This window comes from Nyctereutes procyonoides, unplaced genomic scaffold (genome assembly GCF_905146905.1).
Source record: "Nyctereutes procyonoides isolate TBG_1078 unplaced genomic scaffold, NYPRO_anot_genome, whole genome shotgun sequence".
Taxonomy (NCBI): domain Eukaryota; kingdom Metazoa; phylum Chordata; class Mammalia; order Carnivora; family Canidae; genus Nyctereutes; species Nyctereutes procyonoides.
The window spans coordinates 57,891-71,032 of record NW_026574964.1 but is presented as its reverse complement, the minus strand read 5'-3'; the positions used below and the strand labels follow the sequence as shown (position 1 = coordinate 71,032).

The following is a 13,142-nucleotide window of genomic DNA, read 5'->3' as shown; positions in this document are numbered from 1 at the left end:
CCTGGGCCCTTACCTATAACCGTCGGCGCTTACAGGCTCCCTGCGAGGCGCTAGCTTCTCTCTCTGCCTGTGTCCCTGCCTCTCTCTGTGTGTCTGTCATGAATAAATAAATAAAATATTAAAAAAAAACAAGAGTCATTCATTTTATCTATATTTTCAGAACATATTAAAGAAAACAAAGATAGGGACGCCTGGATGGCTCAGTAGTTGGGCGTCTGCCTTGGGCTCAGGGCAGACGCCCTGAGGCATGAACCTAGAGTCCCAGGATCAGGGAGCCTGCTTCTCCCTCTGTCTATGTCTCTGCCTCTCTCTCTGTGTCTCTCGTGAATAAATAAATAAAAATCATAAATAAATAAACAAACAAACAAACCAAGATATTTTTAAGATGACCATGAAACCATTATTACTCTCAAAAAATAATTTCCTTTAGGGGTGCCTGGATGGCACAGTCAGTTAAGTGTCCAATTCTTGGTTTCAGCTTAGGCTCTGGTCTCAGGGTCATGAGATTGAGCCCCACGTCAGGCTCTGTACTCAGCATGGAGTCTGCTTAAAACTCTCACCCCTTCTGTGCCTCCCTGCCACATTCTCTCTCAAATAAATAAACTTTTTAAAAATTATTATTTCCAGGCAGCCCGGGTGGCTCAGCGGTTTAGCGCTGCCTTTGGCCTAGGATGTGATCCTGAAGACCAGGGATCAAGTCCCATGTCGGGCTCCCTGCATGGAGCCTGCTTCTCTCTCTGCCTGTGTCTGTGCCTCTCTCTCTCTCTCTCTCTCTGTGTCTCTCATGAATAAATGGATAAAATCTTTAAAAATAAATAAGTAAATAAATAAAAATAATTATTTCCCTTAATGTCATCTGATATTACAACATTCCATTTTCCCTCACTGTCTCTTAAAATTTAATAATTACATTTAGAACAGGATTCAAACAAGATCCATGTCATTGCATTTGGTTGATATGTCTCAAGTGTCTCTTAATCTATATATTTCACCTCCTTTTTCCACCTTGTCATTTATCTTAAAAAGTAGGTCATTTAATCTGTACCATTTTCCACATTCTGGATTTTACTAATTGTAACCCTATGATGTGGTTTAACATATTCTTTAGCCTCTATTTCCTACAAACCAGACCTACAGGCTCAATCAAATTCAGGTTCAATTTTTTGGCATGAACACTTTATAGGTGGTACTATGTGCTAGGACTTTTATTATGTTACTTCAGGAGGTACATGATTCTTGGCTTTTGATTACTGTAAAAAAACAATGTAATAAATACCGAAAAAACTTTAGAGAATAAAAAAATTTAGAAAACTATTAAAATTTGGGAAAAGAAAATTTGTCACCCAAATTCCTATCCTTACTGGTCTATTCACAAAAATCTTAGTGCCTTCCTGAGATTATTTCATTTGCTAATAGAACAAGGGTTTATTGGCCAGTTACAATATGCAAGTACTGTTCCTGGAGATGTAGGTACAACAAAACAAAGCCTGTCCTCATAGATCTTCCATTCTAGTTGCAGTAAGACAGTTAACTGAGAATTAAATAAGAACATATGGGAATAAGAGCTAAGGATAAAAATAAAGCCCAGTAACAGGGATGGGAACTGCTGTGTGTATGTGGAGGGGGGTTGTATACAGATTAGCCAGAAAAGGCCTCACTAAGAAGGTGACATTGGCAGACAGTTGCATGTGAGGAAACACACTGCGCAACAATTGGGGAGAAGAACATTCCAGCAGAGGGAGCAGAGAGGGCAGACTCTGAGTAGGACCCTGTCTGGTGTTTCTGAAGGTCAGTGAACAGGCTGTGGGTTAAGCACTAGTGGAAGAGGTCAGACAGGCAGGTAGGAACCTATAGTTGATCTTAAGTCTTCATCTTTTATTCTGAATAAGAGCTTCAGCAATAGCTTTTTGGTACAGTCCTGCCAGGATATCAAAGAACAAGCAACCTGTGTGTGGCAGGAATGTGGGTCTTTTCATTATGTGTTTCACTTTTTAGAAAAGGAGTACAAGAAAAGATGGGGGACAATAGCCTTGTTGTGAAAGGTTTGGTAACACAACTCTTGTGATCCCAGGGCTTCTGACGCAGCACAGGTAACCAAGACGAAAATACCACATTAAGTCAGAAGGCTAGGTTTCTACTACCAGTTCTCTTTTTTTAACTGAATGATCTCAGGCCAAGCCCTCAACCTGAACCTAGGGTTCCTTCTCTGTCACCCACTCTACCAGTCTCTTCGGGTTATTGTCAGAATAAAAGTAAATGCTACTTGGGAAAATGTTCACAATCTGAGATGCTTTGTACCAATGTGAGAATTATTAATCCAGACCTAATGTGATTTTAAAAAGAAAAACCACCGACAAAGAGAACTCTGATTTGCTACTAAATCACTATTCCTCAGATAAGCTACATATCAAACAAATTCTCAGTAAAGGCGAAATTGGATTCAGCTACGATACCAGATGGCTTTCATTCTCACCACTGACTCAACTCTGAAATAATTATGTTTCAGTATGGTAATTATAAGCCAAGCTATACAAACATTCTGTAAACATAAATTTTAAGAAGATGAAAACTTCAATATGTAAAAAGGTAAGGACTGTTGAAAAAAAACTTGAGGCAATGAGAATGAAAAGAAAAAGGTCCTCTTCTAGATCCTGATAAAAGTAAATGTTTACTATGAAAGTCATTCAAATATTTTAAATATTTTTAAATTTTTCACGTCAGGCAATATTTTAGACTTACTGCGTATTTGCATTTTGGGTTTCCAACATGGGTGACTGGAAAGAGATCCCCTGCCTGGGTGGTTTAGCAGTTAAGTGCCTCCCTTTGGCCCAGGGTATGATCTGGAGTCTCAGGATTGAGTCCCACAATGGGCTCCCTGCAAGGAGCCTGCTTCTCCCTCTGCCTATGTCTCTGCCTCTCTCTCTATCTCTAATGAATAAACAAAATCTTTAAAAAAAAAATTTTTTTTAAAGAAAAGTTTTAGTTTAAAAGTCTAAGTCTTTGTTGACATAAAATAGATTTTTAAAAATGAGCTGGAAAACACAATAGCTAACTGAAAATGAAAATTTAGCATTAACTTTCATTCTTGCATCTGTACTTTCCATGTATCTGGGTTTTTTTTTTTTTAAATTTTGTTTTAAATTTATTTATTTATGATAGTCACACACACAGAGAGAGAGAGAGAGAGAGAGAGAGAGAGAGAGGCAGAGACACAGGCAGAGGGAGAAGCAGGCTCCATGCACTGGGAGCCCGATGTGGGACTCGATCCCGGGTCTCCAGGATCGCGCCCTGGGCCAAACCGCTGCGCCACCCAGGGATCCCGTATCTGGGTTTTTTAACTGATGGTTTAATTTGCCAGAATGAGAAAGAACATTATGCTTTTATGACTGAGTCTCATGGAAACATAAAATAAATGGACCCCAATGCCACACTATTGAGGACTTTTTGATCACTCTTTGTAATCATCATGAGTAAGTTTTATGCTTTTTCTAAAGCAATTTTTTTCCAGTTGTCATTTCCTGCTTCTCTGGCTCTGATGATTCATAAAGTAGGCTATAAATCCCCTTTAGCTCTTGTTTTTATTTAGCTGAAAAGTTGAGGGATAAGGGAGAGGAGGATTATTTATAAATCATGTATCTCTCTGGAAACACAACTTGTATTTTCTTTAATCTTATTTACTTGACTCCAAATATGACAACTTTGAAGTACAAAGAGAAATATACTTGAAGTTACTCTCCTTTATTGAATGTAAGGGGCAATAGGTGCAGCTTTCCAATTTATTTTTTGAATATCACCCACCACCAACCATCACCATACTAAAAAACATTAAACTATCAAAGAACCAATTTAGCTTATTATTTTATACCTTTGACAAACGTTTAGTGAGTGGCTACTATGCCCCGGGTGCCCTATTCTAACTAAGGAGACAGAAGTAAACAAAACAAACCCCTGCCTTCATGGAATTTAAGTCCTATAAGGGTAAAAAGAAGAAATTTTACAGAATGTTAGATAAAAGCTATGCGGGGGTGCAGGAGAGGGGACAGGAAGGGGAAATAAAGAGTGTGCTGGGTGTAATGGTGTTGCCATTGTCATTTTAAATAGGGCTGTCTGGAAATGCCTCTTTTAAAAGGTGGTATTTTAATTAAGATCTGTAAGCCAAGCAATTATCAGGGGTAGAACTTTCCAGGCAGAGGGAACAAGCATAAAAGCTCAGGCAGGAGAGTATGTTTTATGTTGAAGAAGAGGCCAGAATGACCATGAGTGCCTGAGTGGCTCAATCAGTTAAGTATCCAACTCTTGATCTCTGCTCAGGTCTTGATCTTAGGGTTGTGAATTCAAGCCCCACATTGGGCTGGGTGTGGAGCCTACTTAAAAAACAAAAACCAAAAAAAAACCCAAGAGGCCAGACTGACCAGAGTAAAAGGATTAAGATAGAAAAGCGTAGACAACAATTTTTCTAAGGTTCCTTTAGGGCTTTTCACCAAGACACTCTGAGGTATAATTATTTTGTAGATTTAGCAAATGCCATAGATATCATCTCCTGACTGCTTGGAGTTCATAACCTTTGTTGAGCCATAGACTCCCTTTGGCAGCTGATGAAGCCCATGAATATCCTTCTCAGAGTAATGCTTTTAAATGAGTAAAATAAAAAATATAAAATTATACAAGAAACTAATTATAATGAAATAAAGTTCTAGCCATAGGCCTCCAAGGGTCGCGGAGGGTCAGCAATTAAAAGCTCCTGAATACACACAAGAGAACTTCCTGGAGTGATAGAAATATTCTATATCTTGACTGTGTTACCCAGATATATATACACTTTGTCAAAACTCATTGACTTGCACGCTCAAGATCTCTGCATTTCACTGTATGTAAATTATGCCTCAACTCAAAAAGAAGCCTTTGATGTATTCTGTTTTTTGTTTTTTTTTTTTAAGATTTTATTTTTAGGGGCTAGTTCAATCAAAGACCCACCCACTCACAAGCACAAATCATTTGTGATTTTACTTTGCTACTATTAACTATGTCCATTCTAAGTGATTGAGTTGTTTTTAGAGGCTGGATGAAAAGGTCAAGTGCGGGACTCCTGGGTGGCTCAGTGGTTGAGGTCTGCTTTGGATTAGGGCAAGATAATGGGGTCCTGGGATTGAGTCCTGCATCAGGCTCCCCATAGGGAGCCTGCTTCTTCTCCCTCTGCCTATGTCTCTCATGAACAAATAAAAATTTAAAAAAAAAAATTTTTTTTTAAAGATTTTATTTATTTATTCCTGAGAGAGAGAGAGAGATAGGCAGAGGGAGAAGCAGGCTCCATGCAGTGAGCCCGATGTGGGACTTGATCCTGGGTCCCCAGGATCACGCCCTGGACTGAAGGTGGCACTAAACCGCTGAGTCACCCGGGCTGCCCAAAATTTTAAAAAGGGGAGGGGAGGGGAGGGAAGGAAAAAGGGAAGGGAAGGGAAGGGAAGGAAGGGAAGGGAAGGGAAGGGAAGGGAAGGGAAGGGAAGGGAAGGGAAGGGAAGGGAAGGGAAGGGAAGGGAAGGGAAGGGAAGGGAAGGGAAAGGAAGGAAGAAGGGAAGGAAGAAGGGAAGGAAAAAGGAAAGGAAAGGAAAAAAGAAAGAAAGAAAGAAAGAAAGAAAGAAAGAAAGAAAGAAAGAAAGAAAGAAAGAAAGAAAGAAAGGGCCAAGTGCCACTTACTCCAAACCAGATCTCTGCCCCAAAGTAGAATCAATCAAGACAATCTGTAAGCAAGGAAAGATAGGAAAGGAAAGATGGGGGGCTGAATTAAGTTAAGGGAGTAAAAAGGGAAGAGGCAGAGTGGAGAAAAAGTAATATCCTGTATTTCCAAAGCTCCTGAATTAAGAAAAGCAACAACTTTAATAGTCTAATCTTCATAGATATTACAATTTTTTCTCCTTAATATATGCAAGGTCAATTCTACTTATTTGCATAGGATATAATCAAGTAGGGAAGGATCTTAAAGTAATAAACTCTTCTGTCTACTTACCATATTGGACACTCTAAGATTTTCTGCATAGCATTAAGAACATTTTGTACTTCTTCAACACGATCCGCAGATAAATCCATTTTTTTTCCTGTTCCAATGAATTTTAAAGCATAAGCTTAAATATCTATGTGTATATTTGCATGCCTACACACACATCACTTTAAAAGGTTTATAAGAACAGCCTAGTTTCATTAGATGTCATTTTTAAATAAGAAATGTAAGATTGGAGTACTTTAAAATTATACCAACCACAGAATTAATGACAAAATTTCATTTCTTTTACTTTGAAATGTAATTTTTTTTGTAATTAAGACCATTTAAATTCCCTCCCTCGCCCCCACCCCCCACATAAAGCCTGCAAACCACTTCCTTTTGGTCTTTTCCTCTCTCCAAGAAAAAGAAAGGGTGACTAGGTAATGGTAGTCTCATCTTTCTCCAGTCATCCTGGCTTTTTTCTTTTTCTTGCTGAAAACCAAACTCAACAAAAACAAAACCAACTCCAACCAACGCTCCCCACCTCTGCCCTTCCCCAGTGTTTCCCACTGGTCTGCATTCATCTCAGGATCCTCTTTCGGCACGTCCACGCCAGTAGCATCTGTGACTACCGACACCCCTCTTTCTTCTTGTCCCTTCTCAGAAGCGCGTATGAACCCAGTTCTTTCTTAAGGACTCTCCCTCCAAAAAAAAAAAAGGACTCTCCCTCCAACAAAATCCAGCCTACTCTTATTCTCAGACACATCCCTGCCCTTTCCTTCCTCAAGATCTCCATCTCACATATACCAGCCTGTCATTTTATACTATGATGTTACCCTCAGGATACATCCCCCAGTTCTTGCTATTAGGATTCCCCCTCGGACACACCCTGCCCCCCTTGCCTTATCCTCAGTGCCTCCCCTGCTCTGGGACCCACAAAGTGCCCCCGTCCCCGCGATTTCCCCAGACTCAACGTCTTGGGCTTCTCAGGCTCCACCCTCTGCCTGTCCTTGCCAGGTAATACCCATCTTGTTCTCCCACACTCCACACCTGTTTCCTGCCCTCGGAGCACCCCGTGGGTCCTCTCCCTTCCTGTAGAGTCTCTCACCTTCACCCAGAGCGAAGCGTCCGGGTTTCCCAGGCCCAGAGGCCCAGTTATATGAGAAACCCCCGGACTGCCCTCACTCAAGAAAGCCTTAGCGAGCTCGCGCCGCGCAGTCGCACTTTCAATTTGCCTGTAATTCCCGCGCTTTCCTGTTGCCACGGAAACTGGCCGCAGCCACTCAGCAAGAACCTCTCAGAATCAGAGATCGAAACACGTTGCGGAAGGGCGGAGCAGAAAGAGCCGAGAGTCTCTCCGCGCTCTCGATTGGTCACCAACTCTTTCCCTGAGTAACGTAATTAAAAAGAGACGGAAGAGAAAGAATTTTTCCCAAGTTTTCTATTAGGCCCCTGCCCCCTCACCTTGGGTTTCCACTCGGGGCTTATCACGTCACAGAGATTTCTGGACTAGGGCTGGAATCAGTACCTGAGGCCCGGATATGAGCGCAAGATAGTGCCTGAGACAGTCGCAAAAAGGGGCCCTGTTCCCTCACCATTTCCGCCGCAATGGAAGGCTCTAGTTTAGGTAAATAAAAGAATTGTGTGGGAAAAACTACGATTTCCAGCATGCATTGCGGATCGAAAGGCCTTCGCCACGGTGTTCCTCGGAAACTGTAGTCTTTTGGAGAGGCGCTTCTGACAGCAGAAGCGGGCGCGATTCTCACGGCAAGCCAGTGGGTAGCTTGAAGAGCTTCGTGCGCTTACGCACGTCAACAGATATGGATTGGAGTGTTATTAGGTTTTCGTATCTTGAGAGCAGCGAATAGGCTAAAGAACTTACGAGTCCCAGAAGGACTACAATTCCCATATAGCCACTCGAGTCTCGGGCACGGAGTCCACTAAGGTCAGTGACCTGAGGGAATGCGGTGGGCGCCGATTTTACCTGGGAAGGGGAAATGGGCTCTGGCCCACGACTGCGCACTCGTAGATCCGCCCCTCTGCCTCAATGTTTGTTGTTGTTGTGCTGTTCTGGCAGCTCTTGCCCCACCCCTGCCACGCAGGCTCGACCAATCAGTGGGACAGTAGTTTTGAGGGACAATTGGTAAGAGCCAATCACCTTGTCGGAAACTCAGAAACTGGGGGCTAGGCCCTATTTCTGTCCGCCATGTTAGATTCGCCCCGCAGGGATAGCAGCAGAGCTGGCAGCGAACGGTTCTTGCACTGGCCTCCGGCAGGCGCCCCCCGGGGGCGGGGAGCTGGTAAGGAAGCAGCTGCGGTTACGGAGGGGTGGGAACACATTCCCATTGAGACGGTTGGGGAAGCTTAAAGAAGGAATCCTGCAAAAAAGGGACTTTTTCCGTGTCTGGGGGCAGCCAGTCTTGTCAGTGACCAGATGAGAGAGCCGTTCCGGCCGAGTGGCCGAGGGGGCGGACACTGCCAGAAGGATGAGGGTCCGTGGCTCAGAACGCTCAACATCGGCTGATGGAAGACCGAGACTCCCTAGCAAAAAGGGGGCCCAGGAAAAAAAATGAGAGAGTCCTCAGAGGGTGGTGACACTGTTTTGGGGACGAGGAGTGTTTGGAAACAATAACTGGAAGACTAGGATAAAATCTGCAAGAAAAAAAAATGACATTGTCATACAGCCTCCCAATCCCATCCCCCTCTGCTTGTTGAGAATCTCATAAAAAAAAAAAAAAAGTCTCCTTAGGGATCTCTGGTATTGGAAAGACACCGTTTTTGTTTTTTGTCCAACACCCGGCTATTAGTCACATATTTTAACCCCCAGATAGCTTGTCAGGCCTTCGGCAGAGAGAGTAACCAAAGCTCGGGTTCCCAGATCTGCTTCATTAACGGGATTTCTGGTATCCTGAAAAACCGATGTAGAGGAAAAACTGACATGTGCCAAGTAAAGGTGAGCCAGTGGCGTGAACTTACAATAATGGCAGTTTTGAAAGCCGAAGGCCTCGGTCCCAGCCTCCTGACTTTACTGGCTTCAAACCTACAAGTACAGATGGTGCTAACCGTAGCTTTGGTATTTCTACCAGTTCAAGATTAATGCTCTTGCTGAAAGAATTTTCACATAAAAGCCAAAAAGAAATAGGCAATTCTTTATGAAGACCTGGATGTGATCCAGCTTAGCTAGAGTCCCCCACTTCCTGTTTTCTCTCATTAGCTTACCAGCTGGATGAGCTCCAAGGCATCTAAACTAATTTTAATTGTGTAATTTGAGAAAAGGGGAGTTAGATTAGTTTCCTTCCTTCTGGACTCTCAAAAGTGTGGAAGTGTTTCTCAGAAGTTGAAAAGTGAGAATGTGTTTCAGAATACCCACTTTTTGGCTGACTGAATCAGTTACTTCATTTCCCTAATATTTTTTGCCCAAGAATCTGGGTAGTTGACAAAATCTGTCCAAATTTTAAGAACCGGAAGAATTGCATTCTATTTGAATGAATACTAGATGACGGCAGATTAGTGCTAGAAACTGGTAATTCTTTTGGTAGTGAACTTGGCTCTAGGTTTTAAAAGACAAAGAATGAAAAAAACTGGAGGGTAATTGTTTGGAATTTAAAAAAATCCCAGATACTCAGAGTTCAATGTCCTTTTTTTTTTTTTTCCTTTTTTTTTTCAGTGTCCTTTTTTTTAAAAAAATCTTTTTTATTTTTATTTTATTTATTTATTTATGATAGTCACAGAGAGAGGCAGAGAGAGAAGCAGGCTCCATGCACTGGGAGCCCAACGTGGGATTCGATCCCGGGTCTCCAGGATCGCGCCCTGGGCCAAAGGCAGGCGCCAAACCGCTGCGCCACCCAGGCATCCCCTTCAATGTCCTTTTTAAGGACAATCTCAATTTTATTGTTCCACACAGGCCAGTGCATATGGCTTCTAAAGACTGATTTATTGTAATAATTTTTATATTTGAGTAACATTTTCAAAGAACTAGGTTTTAAAAGACAAAGAATGGAAAAATTTGAAGGGTAATTGTTTTGGGATTTAAAAAATCCCTGATCCGGAATCCCTGAGTGGCTCAGAGGTTTAGCGCCTGCCTTCAGCCCAGGGCGTGATCCTGGAGATCCAGGATCAAGTCCCACATTAGGCTTCCTGCATGGAGCCTGCTTCTCCCTCTGCCTGTGTCTCTGCCTCTCTCTGTGTGTCTCTCATGAATAAATAAATAAAATCTTAAAAAAAAAAAAATCCCTGATCTTCAGAGAGTTCAATGTCCTTTTTAAGTGCATTTGGCTTCTAAAGACTGGTTTATTGTAATGATTTTTATATTTGAGTAATATTTTCAGAGAACTTGGGCACATGTTTTTATTTGACTCATTTTACAAGTTGAGCTAAAAGTTCAGGTGTTAAATGATTTGCTCACTGTTACAGCTCTGACACATAGTACTAGCCATGTGTCTAGAGCCCAGCTTTTCTCAACCCTTTTGCTCCCTCCCCCATTAGGCTGCAAACTCCTGAGACTTAGTCTTGTTCATCTCCTACCCCCTGTGCCTAGAGCAGAATTTGGTTATTTGAAGAGGTTTTTTTAAAGATTTGCTGATGAATGTTTAAAAGATGACCTTTTTCATTACAGCTTGGGTTTAGATTTTAACAAATGATTTTTTCATAAAGTCATAAGAACAAACCAATCTAACGACTCATCAGTAAGTAAAATTTTTAATTAAAAACAATGACAAAAAAATTTAAAAAAAAAAACAAAACAATGACAGGCGTCTGGCCGGCTAGCCAGTAGAGTATGCACCTCTTGATCTGGGGGTCGTAGGTTCAAGCCCCATGTTGGGTGCAGGGACTGCTTAGAAATAAAACCTTTAAAGAAAAAAAAAAAAAACTGACCAGAGTAGACATTCAGTTACAGAATTCCTAACTTCTTAGGCATGATGATGGGATTGTAGTTTTCAAAAAGTCTTGGTTTTTTTAAAGATGTAATATGCTCAATTTTAAGGATGAAGTAATAGCTGTCTGTCAAAATAATCCAATAGCAAACGGGTATAGCTATAATAAGATTAGTCCTTTGTTGATGATAATTATGGAAGATAGTTGGATCCTTAGGAGTTCATTGTATATTATTCATTCTTCTGTATATGTTTAAATTTTCCCGTAATAATTTTTTAATTAGATTACTACAGTTTGGTTAAAAAGATAACTGGGATGCCTGGGTGGCTCAGTGGTTAAGTATCTGCCTTGGCTTAGGGTGTGGTCCCTGGTCCGGATATTGAGTCCTGTCTTGGGCTCCCCACAGGAAGCCTGCTTCTCCCTCTATGTTTCCGCCTCTCTCTGTGTGTCTCTCATGAATAAATAAATAAAATCTTTAGAGAAAAAAAAAAAAAAAAAAAAACTACTACTGTCAGTCTATATTGGGGAAATTAGGTAGAGGCAATACAGATGTATAGATGAAATGAGGGTAGCCTTGAATTATTGATTGTAGTCATATGTCCATCACTCTCCGCTTTTATGTATGAAATTCTCCATAAAAGAAAAGAAAGTAAAACTATTAAAAAAAATGAACTTGGATGAAAGGTGTAGTTTCTTGACTAGTGTTTTAGCCTCTAAATTGTTCAAACTGATCTAATAGGGAACCTGGGTTGCTCAGTTTAGGAAAAGGCTGCTTTCCCAAGAAAAAAAATGTAGAATGTCATTTTCAAGGTATGAGATTGTAAATTCCCTGAGGGCAGAGATCAATGGGTCTTATTCTTTGTATCCTGCTACTAGCAGATATTCAGTAATATGTATTGAATTAACTAATAATAAGTTCCATAAAATCCTAGAGGATTTTACAAATGTTAAATGATTTCTGTATGACCAAAATTTACAATGTCTCAGCAAAATTTACTAGTGAGATTTGGGGGTGCTTGGGTGGGTGTCCATCTCTTGATTTCAGCTCAGGTCTTGGTCTCTAGGTCGTGGGATTGGTGGGACTCCCTGCTCAGCGGGGAGTCTGCTTCTCTCCCTCTGTCCTCCCCCACCACGTTCATACTCTCTCTCTAAAATAAATAAATCTTTGAAAAAAAAACACAATAAAAACAGATTTTGGTGGTAGCCACCGAACAGATTATAAATAGCAGAAGAGCAGAGGCACTTATTCACTGCAGTGTCTTCCTAGCCTAGGCTGTATAGGTCTTCACAAGCATTTGTTGAATGGCTGTTTATGCAGTTTATAGAACTGTCTCTAATATGTGTTCTGTCTTTCCTCCATCTCTTAATTCTAGCCCGACAGCATGGAACCACAGGTTACTCTGAATGTGACTTTTAAAAATGAAACTCAAAGCTTTCTGGTTTCGGATCCAGAAAATACAACATGGGCTGATGTTGAAGCTATGGTAAGTGTTACTTTGTTTCTCCATCCTTTAAGCCTACGTTTCCCAAAAGATAGCTGTCTTTGCCTGTGTTGTTTGATAGCTCTTATATTTACCTTTTCTAGGCCTTTTGGAAAATTACTTTTGATACGGTTTCAGTATTCATATAGGAGATATGCACCACCACTATCACCTCCCTCCAGGGCACAAATTCCTTAATTTGCAGCTGGGACTTAGGAAAGCTGTTAATTTTAGAAACTGTGAGAAATGAATTGGTGTGGGCCCCACCCTAATCAGCCCCAGAGAAATGTTCACCTGCCTGAGAGCAGTTGTGTTTCTGTGGTTTGTGAATCACCCAGGGTATGATTTATGTTTTGCAAACTGATCATTTTTTATTGCTAGGTCAGAGGTCAAGTACCTGAATGTTTTGCAGTGGGGTGCCTGGGTGGTTCAATTGGTTAAGCATCTTAGCTTAGGTCTTGTGATGTCACACTGGACTTGGATCCTACTTAAAACAACAACAACAAAAACAAACAAAAAAAAACCTTGCAGAAAAAGAACTACAGGTGCTTAGCAGCTCATCTGTTTTGTGTTGTTGTCAATGCCTTTCCTCCTCTTGGTTTGCCCTTTGTACTCTTCTATTTTTGTTTGGTTTGTAGTAGAGTGAATGTTTTACTTCCTGTGTAACTGTGTTTATCCATAAAACCCTTTGGTAAAAGCCTGCTTTTATTTGGTTATGTGGAATGATAACTAAAAAGGAAAAAAAATGATGAGGAAACTTCACAAGATGATCTGATCTAGTTGTCTTCCAGCAAATATTTCTTTATATT

At 41.1% G+C, this 13,142-nt stretch overlaps 1 protein-coding gene across 4 annotated transcripts in view; it reads left to right on the top strand.

The window, feature by feature from the left end:
• Positions 1-7,467: 7,467 nt before the first annotated feature.
• LOC129506448 (next to BRCA1 gene 1 protein) overlaps positions 7,468-13,142 on the top strand; it is a 32,269-nt gene continuing 26,594 nt past the window's right edge. Inside the window, exons 1-2 of one of the 4 annotated variants that reach the window (XM_055320422.1) lie at positions 7,468-7,922; positions 12,226-12,336. In XM_055320422.1, coding sequence (XP_055176397.1) covers positions 12,235-12,336 — 102 coding nt within the window. In that variant the 5' untranslated portion in view covers positions 7,468-7,922; positions 12,226-12,234. Of the gene's footprint in view, positions 7,923-8,181; positions 8,278-12,225; positions 12,337-13,142 lie in introns of those variants that run through there. The other 3 variants (XM_055320236.1, XM_055320360.1, XM_055320295.1) reach the window with 3 other exon arrangements.